The sequence below is a fragment of the Glycine max genome, chromosome 1 (genome assembly GCF_000004515.6).
Source record: "Glycine max cultivar Williams 82 chromosome 1, Glycine_max_v4.0, whole genome shotgun sequence".
In the NCBI taxonomy this organism is placed as follows: Eukaryota; Viridiplantae; Streptophyta; class Magnoliopsida; order Fabales; family Fabaceae; genus Glycine; species Glycine max.
In genome coordinates this window covers 43,100,932-43,121,839 of record NC_016088.4, presented here as the reverse complement: position 1 = coordinate 43,121,839, position 20,908 = coordinate 43,100,932, and the positions used below count along the sequence as shown (strand labels likewise).

General features: G+C 32.8%; 1 protein-coding gene and 1 non-coding gene across 14 annotated transcripts; both read left to right on the top strand.

Moving 5' to 3' along the window:
• The first annotated feature begins 12,575 nt into the window (after positions 1-12,575).
• LOC100779117 (uncharacterized) lies at positions 12,576-18,151 on the top strand. Of its 13 annotated transcripts, none has more exons than XR_005888602.1 (7): positions 12,577-13,245; positions 13,343-13,533; positions 14,130-14,243; positions 14,334-14,462; positions 15,025-15,268; positions 15,951-17,476; positions 17,965-18,151. XR_005888602.1 is itself a non-coding variant. In XM_014774790.3 (5 exons), exons 1-4 carry the CDS (start codon positions 13,002-13,004, stop codon positions 14,421-14,423), a joined length of 639 nt encoding a protein of 212 aa, XP_014630276.1. In that variant the 5' UTR covers positions 12,577-13,001; the 3' UTR covers positions 14,424-14,462; positions 15,025-16,250. The 13 variants fall into 13 exon arrangements, 4 of the variants coding, with proteins under 4 accessions (XP_025984052.1, XP_025984048.1, XP_025984050.1 ...); XR_005888603.1 differs by having other exon boundaries at positions 17,951-18,151; XR_001388009.3 differs by having other exon boundaries at positions 15,025-15,875; positions 15,951-16,090; positions 16,971-18,151.
• A 284-nt stretch (positions 18,152-18,435) lies between these two features.
• Positions 18,436-18,602, top strand: MIR4374A (microRNA MIR4374a). Its single transcript, NR_048700.1, has one exon. It is a non-coding gene; the product is annotated as a microRNA MIR4374a (primary transcript).
• Positions 18,603-20,908: the final 2,306 nt, after the last annotated feature.

The window sequence follows — 20,908 nt, the reverse complement described above, 5'->3', positions numbered from 1 at the left end:
CTAATTGATCTTTTCTGGATGGGATCACCTAAATGAATTATTGATTAACTGGACCAGCTTGTGATAATATATTGTTAAATTTACACGTCCCATTTTTCTTTTTTGAGGTTTGTTTTCTTGTATATGTTATTGGGTGATATATACTTGTTAAATACATACTTGAAAGACCTATGCTAAAGCAAGAGTATTTTACAATTGGAATGAGGGTGGGAAAAATGTGAAGCAGAAAAGCAACCTTATTTTCATGTGAATGTTTGGCTATTATTGTTGCATACTCATTTTGTTTGACCATTCCATGTCCTTCCTAGGTTTTAATTATTCTCATCTGCATATCAACTTCATAAAATGTAACCCTTCAACAATTTCTAATTAATTATAAGTTGATGTAATTAATTAGTTGTGCAGAAGTATGCTAGATAAAGTAATCTTTTTGAACTTTCAACAGAAAACACAATCAATTTGGCTTTAGGGTCATCTTAATTACAGTTGTCACGTAGCCCTTTGAAGTATGCCATATCTAGTAAAACTAAAAGCTAAGAACAAATATCTTTCTTGCTGTGAAACAGGCTTCATGGAGTTGCTATAATTTGTTGCTTCTGAGAGAAAAAGGTAGGAGCATGCCAAGCTTATGATGGAAGAAACAACTAGTTAAAACAAGATTCCAAATTAATTGCTGCACATGCAACATTTTAATACTACTGGGCTCTTTTTTTGTTCCATGATATTACATATAGAAGAACCATGTTCTAAAAACATTCCCTTTTTTGTTCTTAAATCTTGCCACTGTAACCTTTTTCTAGGCAAAAGTGATGTTAATATGTTAGTCATTAGTCATAACTCCATGTGATTAGCACACAGCATATACATTTAATTTGAATTTCAAATTGAGAGCAAATAAATTCTGAGGTCAACCACTAAAGATATGTTTGGATTTCTTCCATTCAAAGCTCACAATCTAGTTACAACAATCACAAATTAGGCTAACAAAAATTTAATTGTATGTAGCAGGTTGTTGTAACTTTTCAAATTTAATTAAGCTCATGTATATTTAATTAAAAATTATAATAAAAAAATAATGTAATTAGGAACTAGTTTTATTATTATATGACATTTACCTACAGAAGACCGTAGGTACAAGTAAATTGACTTTTACCTACAGTTAGAGATTATAGGTATAAATTAATATCTTTTACCTACACATTTAAAATAGTAGGTGTTACCTATAGTGATAGTTAAATTTGACTGTAGGTAAAAATATATCCGTAGGTAAAGCCTATAGTGACGACTATTAGTTGTCACTGTATACCCCCTCAAAGTTGACGCAAAAAACGTCTGTAGGACAAAGTCCTTTATACATCTACCTACGGATTTTGGACTTCTAGTGACAGATTTTGACTGTAGATATAAGTCATTTTCCTTGTAGTGACACAAGTATGTTAAATGATTTGATTAGTGTGAGCACTTTATTATTCTAAAGATGATGAAGCAAATTAAAATTTAAAAGACCAAACTTCTAAAATGGTTCCCCAATGATTACAGTGTCATTACTTTATTCTTCTAAAGTTTTTGTCACCAAGTTAGTCCCTTAAAGATCTAAATTTGAACTAGCAAAAAAAAAGAGAATGCAATAAACTTCACGTTTCAGTGAAATTAAAACCACAACATCTGTATGAAATACCTTTGAATCGATCTGGCGATATAATAAATATTGTTCATGAGAAATAGATGTGTCAAAGTAAGGTCTCTATACTGCTTTGATTTCCCATCTAAATTGGTTTGAAGAGCTTGCAATATCCACATTGTCACAGATGCTACCTGTGAAGAATCACCTTTACCTTCAATTCCTTGAAAAAGTTGGTGTAAGGTAGATCGATAGCTACAAATATTTATTGAATTCTGGTATGGTTAAATAGGTCAAGATCTCAAATAAATAAAGGCACAATTTACAAACATGAACAAAGGAGAAACTACACAAGGTTTAAGGAGAGTGTCCACTGTTGAATAAGAACATTCTTGTAGCCTAAGTCACTCTCTCACAAAGTACACATCCTTGTAGCCTATTATTTATTTTCCCTTGTTCCCCCTCATCAACATTGTTTCAAAATAAATAAATAAACTTCTACAAGGGACACATGATGTAGAAATGGCCTCTCAATTTAATTTAGAATGAGTCATTCACACCAATATTTTCTCAAAGTTTCTTATTCTTTACTAGTCATCACCACATGGCAATCAAAAGAGGCAGTAACAAGTAACAACAACCAGTGTAAATGTAAACTCTTAAAGCTGAGTAAGTTTGATTGGTGGAAGACGTATTTGAAGTCATCACCTCTTTTTTCTACATAGGAAAACAAATGAAACAATTGGTGAAAATTTAAGCCATAGTGTCATACTATGAGACTAACAATTGTTAGGCATTGAAACACAAGGATTAGAATAGAGTATACACACCACCAATCACTCCCTATGTTCTTCAAGTAAAATAATATCCATAATAAGTATTTATTGAAGATATAGTTCATCCTCAAGAACTTGTTGATACTCTTTTTTTTTCTTGGATGGATAGTTGACTTTGTAACATCCCAATTTTTGTATTCTAGATTAAAAAGGATTGTTATTTATAAATAAATATAATTTTAGAAAAAATAATAAGATTTTATAAATAAATAAATAAGGAGATATAATTATTAATTAAAATAATGATTTGAGAGAAAATAAAAAGGGTATTTCATTTATTTGTTTGATAGAAAATAAAATAGAGTTTGTTTTTATAAAATAAATAAATAAATAAATATAGAGCAAATAATAGGCTGAGTCCCTAAGTATAAATAATTATGTTAAGTCAGATGCCTCTTTTTGGCCTCATTTTCGTTTTTTCCCTTCTCTCAAAACCCTTTCTTTTTCCCGTAGCCCACCAAACCTGTCTCAGAAAAACAACGATCTCAGACTTGTTCACCGTTGGATCGTCGTGAAATTTGAGTACCACGTTCGCAACCCAATTCTGAACATCCTCACCGTTGGGAATTTCAAAATCATATATGAGCTTAGAGGAAAACCCTTCGCATTGTAGCATTTTAATTTCCCGTAGAAACCCAAAACTGTCTCGGTAGAACTACGATTCCGGTTTCGTTAACCGTTGGATTTTCATGAAATTTGGATATGTTGTTCGAAATTCAATTGTGCACACTTCCAACGTTGGGATTATCGAGATAATATTCGTGGAGGGAGAAAAAGGAATCGCATGAAGACAGTACAAGTGGAGGTTTCAATCTCTTCTCCGTCTCTCTGACGTTTGGGAACTCTATCGGAGCAGTCGGAGGAATAACTGAAGGAATCTCAGGGAACCGCTAGAGATGTTGCTATCACTGGCTGAAGACACGTGAGTCCGCTCAGAGGTAAGGGATGAGTTTATCGCAATTGGGGGTTAGAATGAACATGTGTAGGGATCCTTAGAGAACTAAATTTGGGTTTTATTTTGGGATGTTTATTAAATTTCAATTTTTCCTTTATGATTATAAATACAATATTGATGTCCTAATGGAAATTGCATGATAAATTATGCTCTTGATATTTGTATATTTCGACCTATGATTTTGATATAATTGTGTAATATTATTTGAGGGGTTTTAGTCCTCATGTTGTGATAGTCTTTTGTATAAATTGTTATATTGAGGATATGAAATGATGATTCAAATTGTGAGTATGTGATGAATTGTGGAATAACATGTTGCTTTGAGATTATAATATTGTTATTGAGATTGAGTATAAGTGTAAAGTTGAACATGTGTTAATTTGTGAGATACGTGTAAACATGTGATGGTGGATTGTGACACTATGAGATGTGAAATTGTGAATGAGTTTTAGTTGTGGATAAGTGTGTAGTTAACACTTGATGTAAAATTACTTGTGTTGTAAGCTATGAATTGTACAATAACCCGACCAGTGTTATCTTGAGAAAAGCGTTGATGCGCAGTGTTAAAGAGAAAATGTAGGTTTCCTATTTAGGAACCAGTGTTAAATCGTAGCACAATTGTGTTGAACATGTTTAAAACACGAGTGTAAGGTTGTGGGTATTGTATAATTCATGAGCAGTGTCTGCATGCAAAAAAATTATTTTAGGGGTTGGACCTGAATCAGGAGGGAGAGACCCTGACAGACTCTTCGGAGTGTAGGCCTTGGGGGTCACCGGGTTTGAGTGCTCCTTTAAGCTTATGCTGATCTCATATGGTTGGAGCATTCTCGCAAAACATCGTGACCTTGACTGGTCTCCCTATGATCTTACTTAGTGAGAGTGACCTGACAAACCCATTGCGTGGTGTGTCTTGTTATGTACTCCTAAGCGCCCTAGGGTGGTTTTTCACTGACATGGTACCACATTGCATATAGGATTGAGTCTTAGCACAACTGTTGCATATGCTTGCTAATTGATGTGTTATTATTCTTGATCGGAGTGTGGGATTCTTGTGTAATGTTATTGATGATTGAAAAGTGAATTTTGAATGACGAAGTGGTGAAGTTACGTGAGCTATGTTTAAGCAAGTGATATCTCATTTATATAATATGTATATTTAATTGTCTTGTTTCTCTATTAGCTAGGAATGTGATAACTCACTCCCTGTGTGTTGTTGTGTTTGGATCCTGTGATGATCTTGAACTTGTGTTCGGGGGAGCAGATGAATAGGTGGATGACTATGAAGAACCTCATGTTAGAGGACACAGGAACACAACGCTCTGATAGAATGTGACATTAGGATATAGGTTCTATATTAATTGTATGAAGCTTAGACGACCTTGTTGAGTCGAGAATACTTTATCATTTATTTGGACAAGTTTGAATATGATGTAGAAGAAAATGAATGTGATCCTTTTTTCCCTTTGAAAGACTTGTAAAAAAAATGTTTTAAAAATACTTTTAATTAATATTTGAATTTTTTTATTCCTTATTAGTATATATGTGAGGGGTAGAGGGTGTCACATTTAGTGGTATCAGAGCAGGTCGAACCTTTCGACCAGTGTGTTATGTGCTTACCATATTCTTGTGTGCACTCTGTGTGGTTACTTATGACTAGTTTTGTTGAACATGTTTGAATTATTATTTGTATTTCCTCCTACATGATTAAATGAGACTTAATAATAATGCTTGTATGTGTCTTGCATCCTTAATGTTGCTATACCATAAATCCACTGTTGAGTCGTGAGTTATGAGACTGGTCATCTCTATAATTTGCGAAGTGCGGTTGGACATTATGGCAAGCCATTGGGTGATGCAAGTAGTCTTGATATTGATTGATAATGTGTTAATGAACCTTTATCATCCTGTGTGTATGTTGTTAGTTAGCTTATTTCTCCTTTGATGCGTGGATTAGTGTTGCAAGAACCTTTTGGACCATATATATATCTTGGATGAATGTGTCTTTCTTGATGTGTAAATGCATGACTACTTAACTCTCTTTATTTTGTGCGTAGTCGTGAATGTAGTAGTTGAAGTTTATGATTCCTTAATACGTACTTATTAACTATTTAATTCTTACTTCATATATGTACGTTGTATACTTATTATAAGAACCTTATAATTCTATGTATACTTGTAGTATGGTGTTTTACCTTAATTGCATAAAGAGTATGGTTGTTTGAGATTCTTGTTCTTAGCAATGGTGATACTCTATAGTTCAATGACTCATATAAAAAAAAATTATTTCATAAAGAATACTCTTTAGACCGTACCTTCTGATTCTAGTGCAACTTATCCTTTGTGTTGCGTGCTTAAGTCAAGTAATTCGATTACGCTTCCATGCTTGAGTATAATTCATTCTTTGTGTTGTAAGCCTACATCAAACAATTGGATTATTGATGTTTCTGTCACAATCAAGTGATAGTTGATGTCTCCATATGTGCATACACTGTGATTATGTTTTCGTTTCTAGAATTCATTTGGAGTATCGACTGTTGATTCTGGATGAGTGATCCTTCTTGATTTAAAATTATTGTCTCCTAATCAATCGAGTGTTCATCTTGTTATTAGTTGCTCATCTTCCAATCATGTCTAGTTAAACTGCTTGATAATCTTTCTTGTTGTTACTTCTATTACGAATAAAGAAAGACTTCGCCCTTGACAATCACGTTAAGATGTTTTGAGAGGAAACACTTGAGTATGCATTATCCTTGTTATCCATAGACGAAAGTCAAACTTAGTAAGTCATGTATTTGTGTTCCTTGAGGATATGCTTATTTACCACCTAAGTGCAAGATTGAGAATCTTATAAGTGCAGTACCCATAGAAACTTGTAGCCGTAGTTCGTGAGAAATATCTAGTATAGAGTTGTTTGAGAACATAGTGTAGTTGGAAAAGTTATAAAGTATAGTTAAGAGATTTAATGTGGAACCTTAAGAAGAGTGTAAGGTAGTTAGTAAGACATTAATTGTTAAGCATAGAAGGATTCAAGAGTGAGTGTTCTTGCGAAAGGTAGGTGACCTAAAAGATTATTGATGATAGTTGTATGATTAGCGAGATAAATATTAGTTCTTTTTACCTTAATATGGAAAAAGTTTGTGGATGCTTTAAGAAATACCTTAGTACCTATTGTGACCTCTATGTGTACCTGGTCATGTCATAATATGATTGATGTCCATGTGTGTTCGTGGAATGCGTGACAGGATCTCTCACCTTGAGTTAGCTCTTGTTGTGGTTTTGATGATTAGTGTTTAGTATGTTTCCAGTTAAGTTGAATTATGATGTGTATTATAAGGTTGTTATAGACCCTTTGGCATCATGAATTATAATAATAATGCCTGCAAAAGTACAATCTAATTCTTAGTTTTAAACAGCAGAGGCTGATAAGAAAAATATACACGCGATCAAGAAAATGAAAGAAAACAACCACTCAAATGAAAACTTTAAGATCATTGGACAAGGTATGACCAACAAGGATCCTTCCATTTATCAACTCTGTCACTTTCTTCTGAGCAGCCCAAAAATCCTTTGCTACAAATTTTATCATCGTGTTGAAATGTATTAGTTTATTAGCACAAGAATCACAATGGTAATTAGTGATTATAGAAATAAATCTCACAGACCTTGCTTGCAAGCAGAAACGATGGCCACTGAATTATTTTCAAGCTAGGATCTAATGAGTATGGAACCATCAAAAGATCCATCTCCCTGCTGGAGTAATGCAATCATGGTTCAATGATCAAAAGATGAAGGACAAATAATAGAAGCTAGGACTTACGAGAAAAAACAACTAAAGAGTTTGGCTTCGAAGCCTTTCCTATCACTTATGATATCTTCCTCACGGAAACTGCAAATAACTTCATTCCATAATTGAGCAAATTTAGCAGCTTCACTCCTTCTACTTGCAGAAATCTACACAAACACAGAAAATATGAGAAGATAAATAATTACGCAAATAAAAAAAATAAAAGAAACAAATCCAGAATCTCACCTTTGGAATTCCACTTGGGTTTCAAAGCTTTCGGCTTAGCTTGGTTTTCGTCGGCGCCAAATTTGTTCTTCTGCGAATGAAAGAACATAAATCGATTAATTAAAGGAACTAGGGGTGGGTAAGCGGGGCGGCCCGCCCCGTGTAAGGCCCGCCCACATAAGCCCGCATTGGTAGCGGACCGGTCCAATTCGCCCCGCTTCTTACACGGACCAAATAAATTGGTCTGCCCCCGCCCCGCGGATCCCGCGGGTCAAACGGGTCGGTCCGCGGGCCTAGTTTTAAAAGAACTTTAATTTTAGTAAAAATATAATATAATCAAATTAAGTTCAATGCAAATATAAATAAAATCTCAATAATTAGTCAATTACATCAATAAAATAAATAATGTCTTAATAAAAGAAAATCCAAGCAATAAATCTAAAATATGAAATTTAAACATCTCCAACAACAAATGATTTCATATTTGAAGTAGCTTGAGCCTTCTCCATCTCCATATCTTCATCTTCTTTTCCTAAAACTTGAAATAATAATAAATATTAGAATAAAATCAAGTTAAATGATTAAAAGACAATAATTATTACATATTATTTACCCTGCATATCAAATACTAGTAATCAATTTTTAGTATATATTGTCAACAAGAAGCCTAGTTTGATATTTGTTAAGCACACGTGAGGAGAAAAAATGTTCTTAGCCTGCTACAACTACTAAATATGATATGAGCTATTTTTTATAATAAAAATATATTGAAATATCTTTAACAATATTTATTTAACAATTATTTTTGGCTTAAATGATAAGAATTGATATTTTTATTATTTATGACTTTCAGATATGAAAATGACAGATTAAAAGAGAAAAAAGATCGAGAAAATATCAAAAAAGAAGATTTTTAGCAGATTATCACTTATCTTTTTTATCTTAATCTTTTATTTTTGTTATCTTATCCTTTTTTATCTTTTTCATCTTTTAATTTAAATCTTTTATCTTTATCTTATCTAATATATTCTTTTATCTGTTATTTTAAAAAAAAGTTTAAAGTGAAAAAGAGAAAATCAAACCTAATGTAATGGGTCAGGATCACACAAATTAAACCTAATGCGGGCAGCGGGCAACCCACGGACCCCGTGGGCCAAACCCGCATAGTCCGCAGGTTAAGCGGGGCGGGCCCAAAAATATAACATAACCATTGACTGTTTAAAAAAATTGGTCCGTAACCCCCGCGGACCGCGGGCCCCGCGGGTCAGTCCATGGACCTGAGTCCGTTTACCCACCCCTAAAAGGAACTGAACCCAAAAACGAACAGGCCCGACAGGATCCACCCACAGACCCAGCTTCCCTCCATGAGAGCAGATCCAACTCGAGTGGCGTCCTAGTCTAACCTCTCTTCGACGACAGAGACGACAATGGCGACACTCATGATGGCCATGAGGTAGACCTCGAGGGCGGAGGCGAGTAGGAGGAGCCTGGCAACGGGGGAAGGGGCGAGGAAGTGTGGGAGGGGGGAGAAGGCGAAGATTGTGGTGGTAAGGTGAGGAAGAGGGAGCTGCCAGTGGCTAAGTGAGTAGAACAGATAGAACATCGCAAGGTGTGAGTGAGCGAGCATGATAAAAAATTAAACCCTAAATCAAAGAAGATTCTCATGGAATCATCTTTTAAAATATTAATAATAATTATAAAATTGTCACCGCGTTTAAAACTAAGGTGGTTATGAAACAACCATGGTGGAGCACATTTCTTAAAAGACTCCATTTTTAGTGGTGTGAATAGTTAAAGAAGACCTAAATTAAATTTGAGCCAATTAATACAATTCAAATTGAGAATTAAAATGAAATAACTTAGGAAATTAAATCTAACTCACAAAAATTCTTGGTTACATGAATGGAGTTTAAATGATTTCACATTGAACACGGGAGACTGGGGCCGGTCAACTATTAAATATATATGCAAAATATAAAATTTCGTAAAATTGAGAAGTCATGCAAGCCAATTTTACCGAAATCATTAGTCACCACCACCTATACAAAGTACAGTACTAACGGAAGAAAGTACAAGTACGTACCAAACAATGTATAGTCCTGCAATACAAAGTATACTCCTAGTGCCAGGAGCTAGCGAGTGTCGCACTGGTGATACCGTCATACTTATTCAGCGTTACTCCCTTCCAATTGGGAGGCAGCGGCATATCTATATACCTGCTGCAAATGGATTCGTAGTGCCAGGAGGGGTTGTTGGACTTGCGCTACAAGAAAAAAAAGGCTATTCACAGCGGCATTTGTTATTGACATATAATAAATGATGTTGCAAAAACAACTTTTGCCAGCAAACTTTTTTTTTTTTGTTACAGGTCCCTGCAAAAATTTTACAGTGACATTACTTTTGTTTTGTCAACAATTATTGTTGCTGAATTTTTACACATTTGTTGTTGCCATAATTATTTGTAATAACTATTGTTGTCATATTTTAAATATTTTAACAATTGTTGTATGCTAAAAAAACATTATTTCTCAGCTAAAGTGATTATGATAAAATATTTTTTTAGTCACATTAATTATTATAATTTTTTCTTAGTAACAAAATGTCGTCATCGTAAATTACCATTTCTTAGCTAATTATACTATTGCAAAAATTTATTTCAATATTAAATTTTATTTTAATAATAATTATATATTATTTTAAAAATTAATATTGATAATTTAAAATTAGATCAAATTAAAAAATTGGCAAATTCCACCTGAGCAATATTGTTCATTACTACCAAAACAAGGCCTAATACAACTTGTAACTACTGACCGAAACAACCACTAAGTTCTACCAAAGCTTTTAGATACATCTCATCCTTCTCACCTAAAACTGAAAACTAGTCTAAACAATTTTAACTGCAACATATAATTCTAAAGTCCAAACACACACCAATCCAAACCGCATAAAAGAAAATCCTGCATCTTTCAAATAGCTTGTTGGAACTGCACAAACAACCCTACATAATGTCTCCCTACACCACACTATGTTTGCTAAGCAATGTTGTTGATAGTCATGCCTATTATTAGATCTGGGTTTGCACATTCTCGAGAGTGATTCAAATGCTTTCTTGAGTCTTCACGGAGTTGTGGGGGGACACAAGGCCAGGGAAGCCACCTCTTCTCTTCTTGCCACTGAATTATTCCTGAAAAGGAGATCGAACCATCTACATGAAGCTAGATATATACCAGAACTCTATAACAGTGAAACTAACTAAAATTTCTTGTTATAAAAGAAAATGTACATTAAGGTCTCAAATGCATGTCTTGGCCAATCACCATTTAACCATGAAAGAAGAATATCTAATACTCACTAGAAGCATGTCATCAAGATTACAAAGAGCAGGAAGTTGATAAAAAAATACTTGTCCTAGGCCTTGAAGTAATTACTTGCAGAATTCACCCTATTAAAAACATCATAACTACCCATTTGAATAAAATCAAAGTTCAGTTGCGAGCTTAAAATTTGATCCAACATCGAAAACCTCATATACCGGTCATTGTTTGCTCACCGGCAAACATTTCCACGGCAAAAGAAAAAATGTCACTGTTCGCTCACCATCAAACATTTCCACTGCAAAAGAAAAGAAAAAACAAGAGGAAAGAGAGAAGGAAATGAATCTCGCCTGTAGGATTCCATAACATGGTTTCACGTCTGTTGGTTCAACTTGGTTTTCTTCAGTATTGAATTTATTTCCCTACAAATGAATGAGCAGAAATCAACAGAAGGAATTGAAAGATAAGGGAATAAACGATAAGAGGTTACTATTGAGGGGTGAGAGGAGGGAATCAGCATTGTGGGGTTGTTAGGCAAACAAAAGGGAGTCAGGAGAGAGAATGAACAAATGTATATATTACGGTTAACATAGTTCAAATTTGAAAGATTTTTTCATGGTGAAAAACTTGGCGTGTATTAGAAAGATGAAAATGTGATTGTGAAATAATGTTGAGTATTTTCCAAATCAAAAATATATTTAAGAACAATAATTATCTATATTTAACATTAATTTATTTTCTTTTATTTGATTTCCATTCTTATTATATAAAATATACAATACCTAATATATAAAAGATGAAAAATATATAATTTATAAATAGATGATATATTTACTTTATATATGAACCCAAATTATTTCTTTCGGATGACAATAACTAATACAAATTAATTTAAATTTAAAATATTAGTGATGGTTATAATTTGAAATAAAAAATTCTTTAATTTAAATTTAATGATAATAATAATAATAAATTCTTTTTTCCCAATAGATAATAAAAAATTCTTAATATCAATAATTTGAATTTCAAAAATATATAATCTTGAAAAATTAATCCAACACTTTGTCATAACAAATTTTTATATCATAATTTAAAATATATATTTAAAATTTATTTCCATGTACCAAAGAAAACTATATGTTGAAAATCTAAAATACGATTTTTAAATTTAAAAATATCAAATTATTATGAATTTTAATTATTTTTTCATGGAAATTAATTTTAATTATAATATAAGCTATAAAATTATAAATACTTATTCTGTTATTCATTATGAATTATAAAGGATAACATGTTTTTTATCCCTCTAAAATTACTATATAAAGTTTGATTTTAATCTTTCTAAAAAAACTTCTTTGTCCTTAGTTACTCTAAACTTGAAATGTACATTTTTTTTTTTATTTTAGGTACTATCTAAACAATTTTTACTCACATAAGTGTTATTTAAAGCACTTTAACAATATACAAAGTGATACATTTTAAATTTAGAGGACAAAAAATGTGTATTTTCGAATTAGAGGGAATAAAAATAGACTATAAAAATCAAAACTTAATAATTTTAGAGTGACAAAAACATACCTAATTATAAATTAAAATGGATATCTTGAGTGAGAGTATTGTTAGGATTGATATACTCACTACTAAAAATACCATTTTTTACCACAGAGTATTTAAGTCGGTTATAAAAAACCGTTTTTATTTATATCATAGTGGCAAATTTGTAAATATTGTTAATATTTTAAAAACGGTTTTTGAAAACCGCCTTGGAATACTTTAAAACAAGGACGGTTTTCGGAAAACCCGTCTTAAATGTTTAGTATTTTTAATTAATATAATTTATCACTTTCTCTTTCTCTCTTTATCGGGCAGTGTACATGCCGCTCTCTCTCTCATTCTCACATTCGTTGTCGCCTCAGCTGCTTCATCGTGGCGCTGCAGGAGATGAGGGAGCCCAAAAGCCTCACATAACGTGAACAAGGAGCATGAAGAGGTTCTACGCTCCAAACCCTCTATCCTTGCCCTCAGCGATGAGCTCGATAAGCTCCGGCAACCTCTCGCCACCGCTCTCTCCAAAGAGCTCCAAATCAACGGCACATCTTCTTAAAACCCTCACCATGAGACTGAGACCGAAAACGAAACCTTAGTTGAGAGCTCTGACTCGATTGAGCCGAACTCGAACTCGAGGAACGACATCGTTGTGGAGGACCTGCTTAATTTTCTCTATTTTGGTTCATTTTTCGATGTGAAGAGTGACTTTGTGTCCATGATGCTTACCAAAACGCATGAGCGTGGCTGCTGCTTGACCTATGACTACGTCACCAACGACGACACCGATCTGCTCGGCGAGAAGGACTTGGACTCGATCTCTAGACTAAGAGGGTTGCTCGTTTCGCGGCCCGCGGATTCGAGCTTTTCACACAAGAACGCGCTGCACCGCTGCGTGGAACATGCCAAGCTGTGGCTTGCTAAGTCGGAGCAGCCCATTGGGCCTAATGCTGATGTTACTTGTATGGTTCTGTTGAATTGCTCTTTTTTTCTTTCATGTTGAGTTGTTTTTTACTTGTTAACTTGTTATTGAGTGTTTTCTTTTTTTTTTTTTTGTAGATGCTGCATTAAGGGAGAAGTTGAACAATATTATGTCTTCGGAGTACTTTACTACCACACCTGAGATGAAGGCTCCGGTTGAAGTTGATGTGGCGGCTGCTGGGGGCAATTACGTTTCCTTCCATGTGCCGGTGCATGGGTTTGTGGTTCCGGTTGAAGTGGAGCAGCCTGTTTTTCAATCTCAGGAGAAGGTATAATTTATAGTGCTTGTTGGATTGGTTGTTTTTGAAAAGTTAGTGTTTGGAATGTGTTGCTTGTTTTGAATTGGTAAAATGGGAATTCAACTGAGTTAAGTTCATGGCTTGAATGTTGTTGTGTCTTTGTTGGAATAAAGTTTAAATTTTTTGGACTGCTTTGGGACTGAAGTACCGTAGATGTCAACATTACTTTATTTGGTTGGATAAAATGTTGTTGGGAAGTGATAGAACTTTTGTTGAGAGGTGATTTCTGTTTATGGTTGCACAGGTAAGAGTGTGTTTGTAATTTGAATGTTTGTTGGATAGAATGTTGTTGGGAAGAAAGCTTGCTTGATGATGCTATTGCAGACTTCATTATCAATCTTCTCTTTGCGGGAAATGAAACAACCACCAAAACAATGCTCTTTGCAGTCTATTTCCTTACTCAATGTCCTAGAGCCATGAAGCAACTGCTGGTATATATAACAACTACTGTTGAAATTTTTTCCCTATATGTTTATTTGGTACATAAAACATTATCTTAGGGGATTGCTCTGATTTTTATATTTAAACTGAAAAACATTTTTTTTATTAGTTTTTCTCTTGGACAGGATGAACATGATTGCTTTGTGGTTCCATTTCTTTCAGCAGTCCATTTAGATGAGAATGTATACAGTGGAGCTCTAAATATTAATCCTTGGAGATGGATGGAACCTGAAAACGAGGTTAGTCCACATACCAATTTGGTGCATACTATATGTAATTTTTTGTACTTTAATTTCTTTTCTTTCTTAATTCCTATCCTCTGAATGTAGGAAAAGAGAAATTGGAGAACTAGTCCATTCTATGCACCCTTTGGAGGAGGGGCTAGATTCTATCCAGGAGCAGAGTTGGCTTGCCTATAAATTGCTTTTTTTTCTTCATTACTTCGTAACTACCTACAGGTAATGCCCCTCTTTCTCTCTGGTATTTGAGAATGAGAAATGCCTCCTCTTTATTCTTTATTCTTGATGTCATGTGTCCCACTTCTTATCTATTGTGTATTTGGTTCAACTTTGAAATGCATTTTATAACTTTCATGATTTTGTTTGATTTGACATGAAAATTTGAGAATACTTTGTGAAGACATAAGGCTCTCTTAGCAGTGAGAGTATATATTCTTGTTTCCTTGGTCCTAATGAACTACTCCATTTGTTTCATCTCTTCAAAAGTCTTATTTGCTTAGCATTTTTGTATTCAGTTATAAGGTCACAACTCACAAGTAATGACAGATTTTAATTGAAGAGGTGTCATAATTCTAGTGTTTGGCTTTTCAACTTGTACTCCACAAAATAAATTGAAAGGAGTAATAATTAATGCTGTTTTGATACTTAGAAGGTGGTGAAATGCTAACTAGTAACTACTGAAATGATGAATTTGTGTAGAATTTTGTTTGCTTTGTCACTTGTCATGTAGCTTTGGCAAAATTTAATTGCATATGTTCTTATGCTTGGCTTTCTTTGTTAGAATTTCAAGAGGACGTCTTGCACAACTGTGCTTACTCTAGCTTACCAAAGTCTTGGAGTAGTATATGGTGACCTCAGTAGTGCCCTTATTTATGTTTACAAGACCACATTCTCAGGGAAATTAAGCCTCAAAGAAGACAATGAAGGAATTTTTGGGGTGCTTTCATTTATCTTCTGGACATTTACCATTATTGGTCTCTTCAAATATGTTTTCATTGTGATGTCTACTGATGACAATGGGGAAGGTAGAATCTCACTACTTGATTCTTGTGTTTTAGATTATTATGGAATGTGTCTATCCAGCTCCATCCTTTCAAGTCTTAAGGCTACTATTTGGCACTTCCTTCCAGTGAAGCCAAGCCAATGATAACTATTTGGGAAGGATGCACAACTTTGTAATCACAGTGTTTCCCAGGAAAAAAAATCACTCCACTAACTTTTGGATATTTGTCTGTCATGCATGTCACATGAAATCACAGAATGACAAAAGCATAGTCTATAACTATGCTACTATGGTGATATTTTTAGACTTATGAGTTAGTAAGGTGAGTTGATATGTTAAGGTCATAAAATCAATTCTATTGCTCATGCTTTGCCATTTTGTGACAGAGACACCCGCCTGCACCTTTGGCAGGGGAGGGTGTTGCTTGCCTAGTTGCCTTCCTGTGTTATTGGTTTATTCATGGACAACATTCTCAATTTATTATTTGGGATTTTCTTAAATAAATTAGGAAGCATTGTCATTTAACTGCTATGTTATTTCTAAATATCTAATTTTCATTTAAGAAAAAGACAGAGATCTTGGCTAAAGCTAGAAATCTGCTTCTAGAATGTGACTTTTCAATTCCTCAAGTGAGTTTCCAGACTGGGAAAATTATTCTTTTTGCTATTGTGATTTTTAATTATTTATGGAGAATGTTTTTGTAGGAGTATACAAGGGATGGTTCTGTTTGGAAGAGTGATGAAACTTCTGCCGAGTTATCTAGCCATGTGGTAGATTTGCTTTTCTTATCAGAGAGGTTTCTAGTATTCAAAGCAGCCAGGAGCTAGTTCATCAGACATTGAAGGTATACAATCTAGAATAATCAAAATATTTTACACTATGCAGCATATTTTATTTGAAATACAAACTGTGGACTATATATATATATACTGTTTCAATCAGTAGATGTATGCTAGTTTTACCAGGTCTAAAGTTTTGCGTAAATCAATTTTATTTCTTGCTTATGTTCTTCTAATTTGCCTAATTTCGTGATTTTATGTTCTATGCATCTAATACACAAGTAATAAAACAAATTAAATTATTTATATCACTATTGTAAAAAGTAATAAATAGGTAGTGAAAAGAAAAAGAAAAGCTGCCCCTTTCACTGTTGAAAGCAACAAATGCTAGCTGTCTCAACGTGGAGAGAAAACTTAAGTTGAAAAATTGGTTCCAAAAAGGTCACTAGTTACTCTAGATTCTTTTAACTAATTTATATCTTTTTAAAAAAATAATTAATTTAATTAATTATATTAAATTTTTTGGTTATTTATATTATTATTTTAAAACTATTATTTTTATCTCTTTATTCAATTAATTATTTTTTATTAATATTTGGAGAGATATATAAAAAATAATTAATATATTTAAAAATTAGAAAAAAAATTAAATAAAATCTTATAATCAACAATAAAGTAGAGAGTAATGATAAAAAAATTACTTAGTGAGGGGTCGAGAGGACCAAACAAACTATTTAATTAATGGTCATTCAATTTCAAGTGGAGGATAATTTTATAATTTTTGTGCTTGGACTGTAATTATGATGATATGATGTGATGTTAAGTGGTTAGTAAAATAAATAAATAAATAATTTAGGTGGCTTAGACTTTGACTTGTATTAATCAGATTTGTTTCTCTCTTGATATCTTCCTCGCCCAAATTCTTGTCCGCAATGTTTGGAGTAGAGAATGAGCCAGCGTTAATCAAAAGAGGTTAATTTCTATTTGATATATAGTGGAACAGATATTTATCTTATCAATAAAAAAAAATGTAATAATTTAATTTTAAAGATGTTTTTATCAGAAATTGTAATAGATATCATTTTAAAGATGATTTTATAAATATATATATATATATATATATATATATATATATATATATATATATATATATATATATATATATACCTACAGTCAGATTATGCTTTAGTGGAAGGAGATCTACTTGAAGAACAACACCACAAGTCTAATAATCAGTAGATGTATGCTAGTTTTTTTTTTTAATTCCTAGTGTCATCCTTAACACATTTTATTTTAATGTTTGTTTGTATTATTTGCTTAAAACATTACTGGGTTCAATGCCTCAAATGAGTCAAGGAAAACATATCTTGTTGATTTAGCTCCAAGATTTCAGCTGTTGGCCGAAGAAATATTAGAGACAAGTTCACCTTGTTATTTATAATTTGAAGGAGGTACTTTCTTTTAATATAAAATCATGGTTCCATTTCTCTTTTTAGCTAATTAGTTATTGCTTTATCGATAACTAGCCAAAACATACCAACGCCCCTGTGTGCATTTTTATTGCATTATATTATTTTTTTAATTGATGTGTATACTAATTTTAATTTAATATATTTTTTTAATATATCTTGATTTATACAATTTTTATAGATTGTTTGTAGTCTATCGTATTTTAGTGATGTTAAAAAAATACCTAAGTCTAATAATTAGTGAAATAAATAATTATCTTAATTTTTATAAATAAAAAAATTATAAAATAATACAAAGAAGAAGAGCCCGTTAAATGGAACAATTTTTCTCATGTGAGCACTGCACCGGTTGAGAATCCTGAAACTTTTAATATATTTTTTTATTAGTTAAAATTTATTAAAAATAATAAGTTTTATGACTCTTGTATCTTATTTAATTGACTAGTTTCCTCTAAGTCTGTTATTTGCAGATTTGCCGCACCTCTCATTGAGTACCATTGATCTGCTAGATAGTGTTTCGATTATAATGGATAGAGGGTTAATAGGAATGTATCATGATTGGTGTTAGTCCTTTACATTTGATGTCGTGGGCTTGTGACTGTATTTAATTTTCCCTTGTGTGTATTTCTATTTTATTTAACTAAACATTGTAATTCATCATAGGTTTATGTTACATTATATATATATATATATATATATATATATATATATAGAAATCTATTTACTTTAATTGTTAGTCGTTCATTAACTTCGTGCATTAGTGTAGGATTAATATATTCTAATCTGATTTTATGTAATATAAATATTTTTCTAAGATGGTGTTGATATCACGAATGTCTTAGAAAGTCAGGCTTCAAAGACGGTGCTAACATCACGAACGTCTTAGAAAGTCAAGCTTCAAAGACGGTGCTGACATCACGACCGTCTTAGAAAGCCAGGCTTCAAAGACGTTGTTGACATCACGAACGTCTTAGAAAGTCAGGCTTCTAAGACAGTGCTGACGTCGACAACGTCTTAGAAAGCCAACCTTCAAAGACAGCCGTGACGTCAACACCGTCTTTGAAGCCTGGTTTTCTAAGACGGTCGTGATGTCAGCACCGTCTTTGAAAGTTGAGATTTTCTAAGACGGTGTCCTTTCGACCGTCTTTGAAAGTGAGACACTTTCAACGACATTAGATTCAAAGACGGTCAAACACTGTCGTTGTTTGTCTCTTTCCACCGTCGTTGAAACCGCTTTTTCTACCAGTGACTTATAACTAAAATGTGTGATGTGTGTCATGAACGAGTAAATATTATCTACGAATATTTTTATGAAATATTTTAAATGTATAAATATTTTTCTTAAATTTATATTAGGAATTATTCATATTTTAAATTCTTTTTGATATATTTTAATAATGGACTATTAATAAAATATTTTAAGTTATTAATTATTGTTGTCAATTATAATTACATAGTCGATTAAATATTTGGTAGACTATAGTTTTTAAAATACAATTAATAGAATAAACAAAAATTATTTATGAGTCATGTATAATTATGTCAAATAATATTGCTATTAGTCTAAAGTGGGTGCTGAGGTTTTTTATGTGTTGTATCTATTTCAAAAATAACATTTTCCAAAAAAAAATTCTAGAAATAATTTTTAGTTAATCGCTCATGATTTGAGGCTAAGGGTACTTCATATGAACCCTCCTCCCTTGATCCATTGAAACGCTTTTAAGGACAAAATCTTAAGGCTCAAACCAACACTAAAGCAAAACTACCTTGGATGTGGTAAATCTAATGATGCACTAGACTTGAGGTCAGAACATTGACGTTAGAAGCTAGGAGGGCCTAAGCCACATACAAAGGCTGACAAAACCTCTAGTCCTTTGATAACTCATTGGCAAGTGTATCAAATTATCCTACAGTAAAGTAAAATTGAAGTTTGAGTGTCAAGTCCAAAGGGACTTTGTTTGTACTTAGATTGATGTATATCTAATTCTCAAGCAATTAATGTATTAATCTAAATAATTGTAATCAGAAATAGTAAAAATAAATTGACATAAAATTGACTAATTATCTAAAACAGGAAAGAGCAAGAAAAACAAATACTTTGGGGCGATAAAGTGATGATTGATTCATAATGCGAATATGTTGGGGCCTAGCTTACCAAAACTACTCTCAATGTAATGTTAACGATTTTTCTTTATTTAATATTATTTCAACTATCACCTACATCTTCCCATATACTTTAACCATGATCCCTAAAGTGAAATAGTCTAATTTACCTAATCTCTTTCCTAATCCCTTAAGAGAATAAAACAGTTAAATTGTATTATAAACATAGATGCATAAAACAGACTAAACAATATCATTCTATTCCTAGATATGAATCATTTAGATTTCCTTTCACAATTCTTAGGAGATAAACATTTTTCAATGCCTAAATCCTAAAACACATACATGAATATGGGTGACCAAACCACAATCAATGAAATTAAGCATAAAAAACAGACTATAATAAAATTAAAATAACATTAAATAGATAGTAGAAAAAATTTACATCAAGAGCGTTTGGTTGTTAGACTCCCACCAATGGAAGGTTTAGTCTCTCATTGTCATGAGAGGCTTTACAATTGCAAGAGGATAATGGGAAGTGAAGAAGGTAGAGAAGAATGAAGATGAAGGGAAGGAACGACTCCTAAAGGTTGGTTTCACTTATCCTGCATGAATCCTAGCTTTTGCTTTCTATGGGAAACTTTAATATCATGGATATTCATTGTGTCCTTTTCCTTTCCTTCCTCCTCTTTTTATAGGTGAAGTCGGCTTAAATTTTATGCAACCTTGTGCTACGCGCGACTACTGTGCTAAGCGAGTGAGTCGATGGTCACACACTTAGTGCGTGACTCACGCTAAGCATGCCTTCAAATATCAAGTTCTTCATGTGACTTCTTTGCACTAAGTGAGGGTTGCCTGCTGAGTGACTGTGTTGCGTTGAGCACGTATGACGCACTGATCGATACTCTTCATCAGATCTTCAACTTATCTTTCAAGCTTTACTCTGTATTTCTGCAGCCAATATAACACTATAAATTCATCAGTTTAAACACCTATTGGACTAAAATTTGAATGATGTTATAATTCTAATTATTCACATAAAATAAGCAATAAAAGATGGGAAATATAACAATTTTTATGACTTAATCCCAAAATATATCTATGCACAGCAGTTATCAAACTCCCCCAAATTTAAAGCTTTGTTTGTCCTCTAGCAAAAGTAAACTAACTACACTAAGTTAGATCCATGACAAGGTTTCAAAGGTACCAATCGCATTACATGAGATGATTGCATAACATTTCATCAATTTCAATGGCCAACTATCTAGTTCGCATTGGTCATGATCCCCTAATAAAAGCATGAAAGGATGC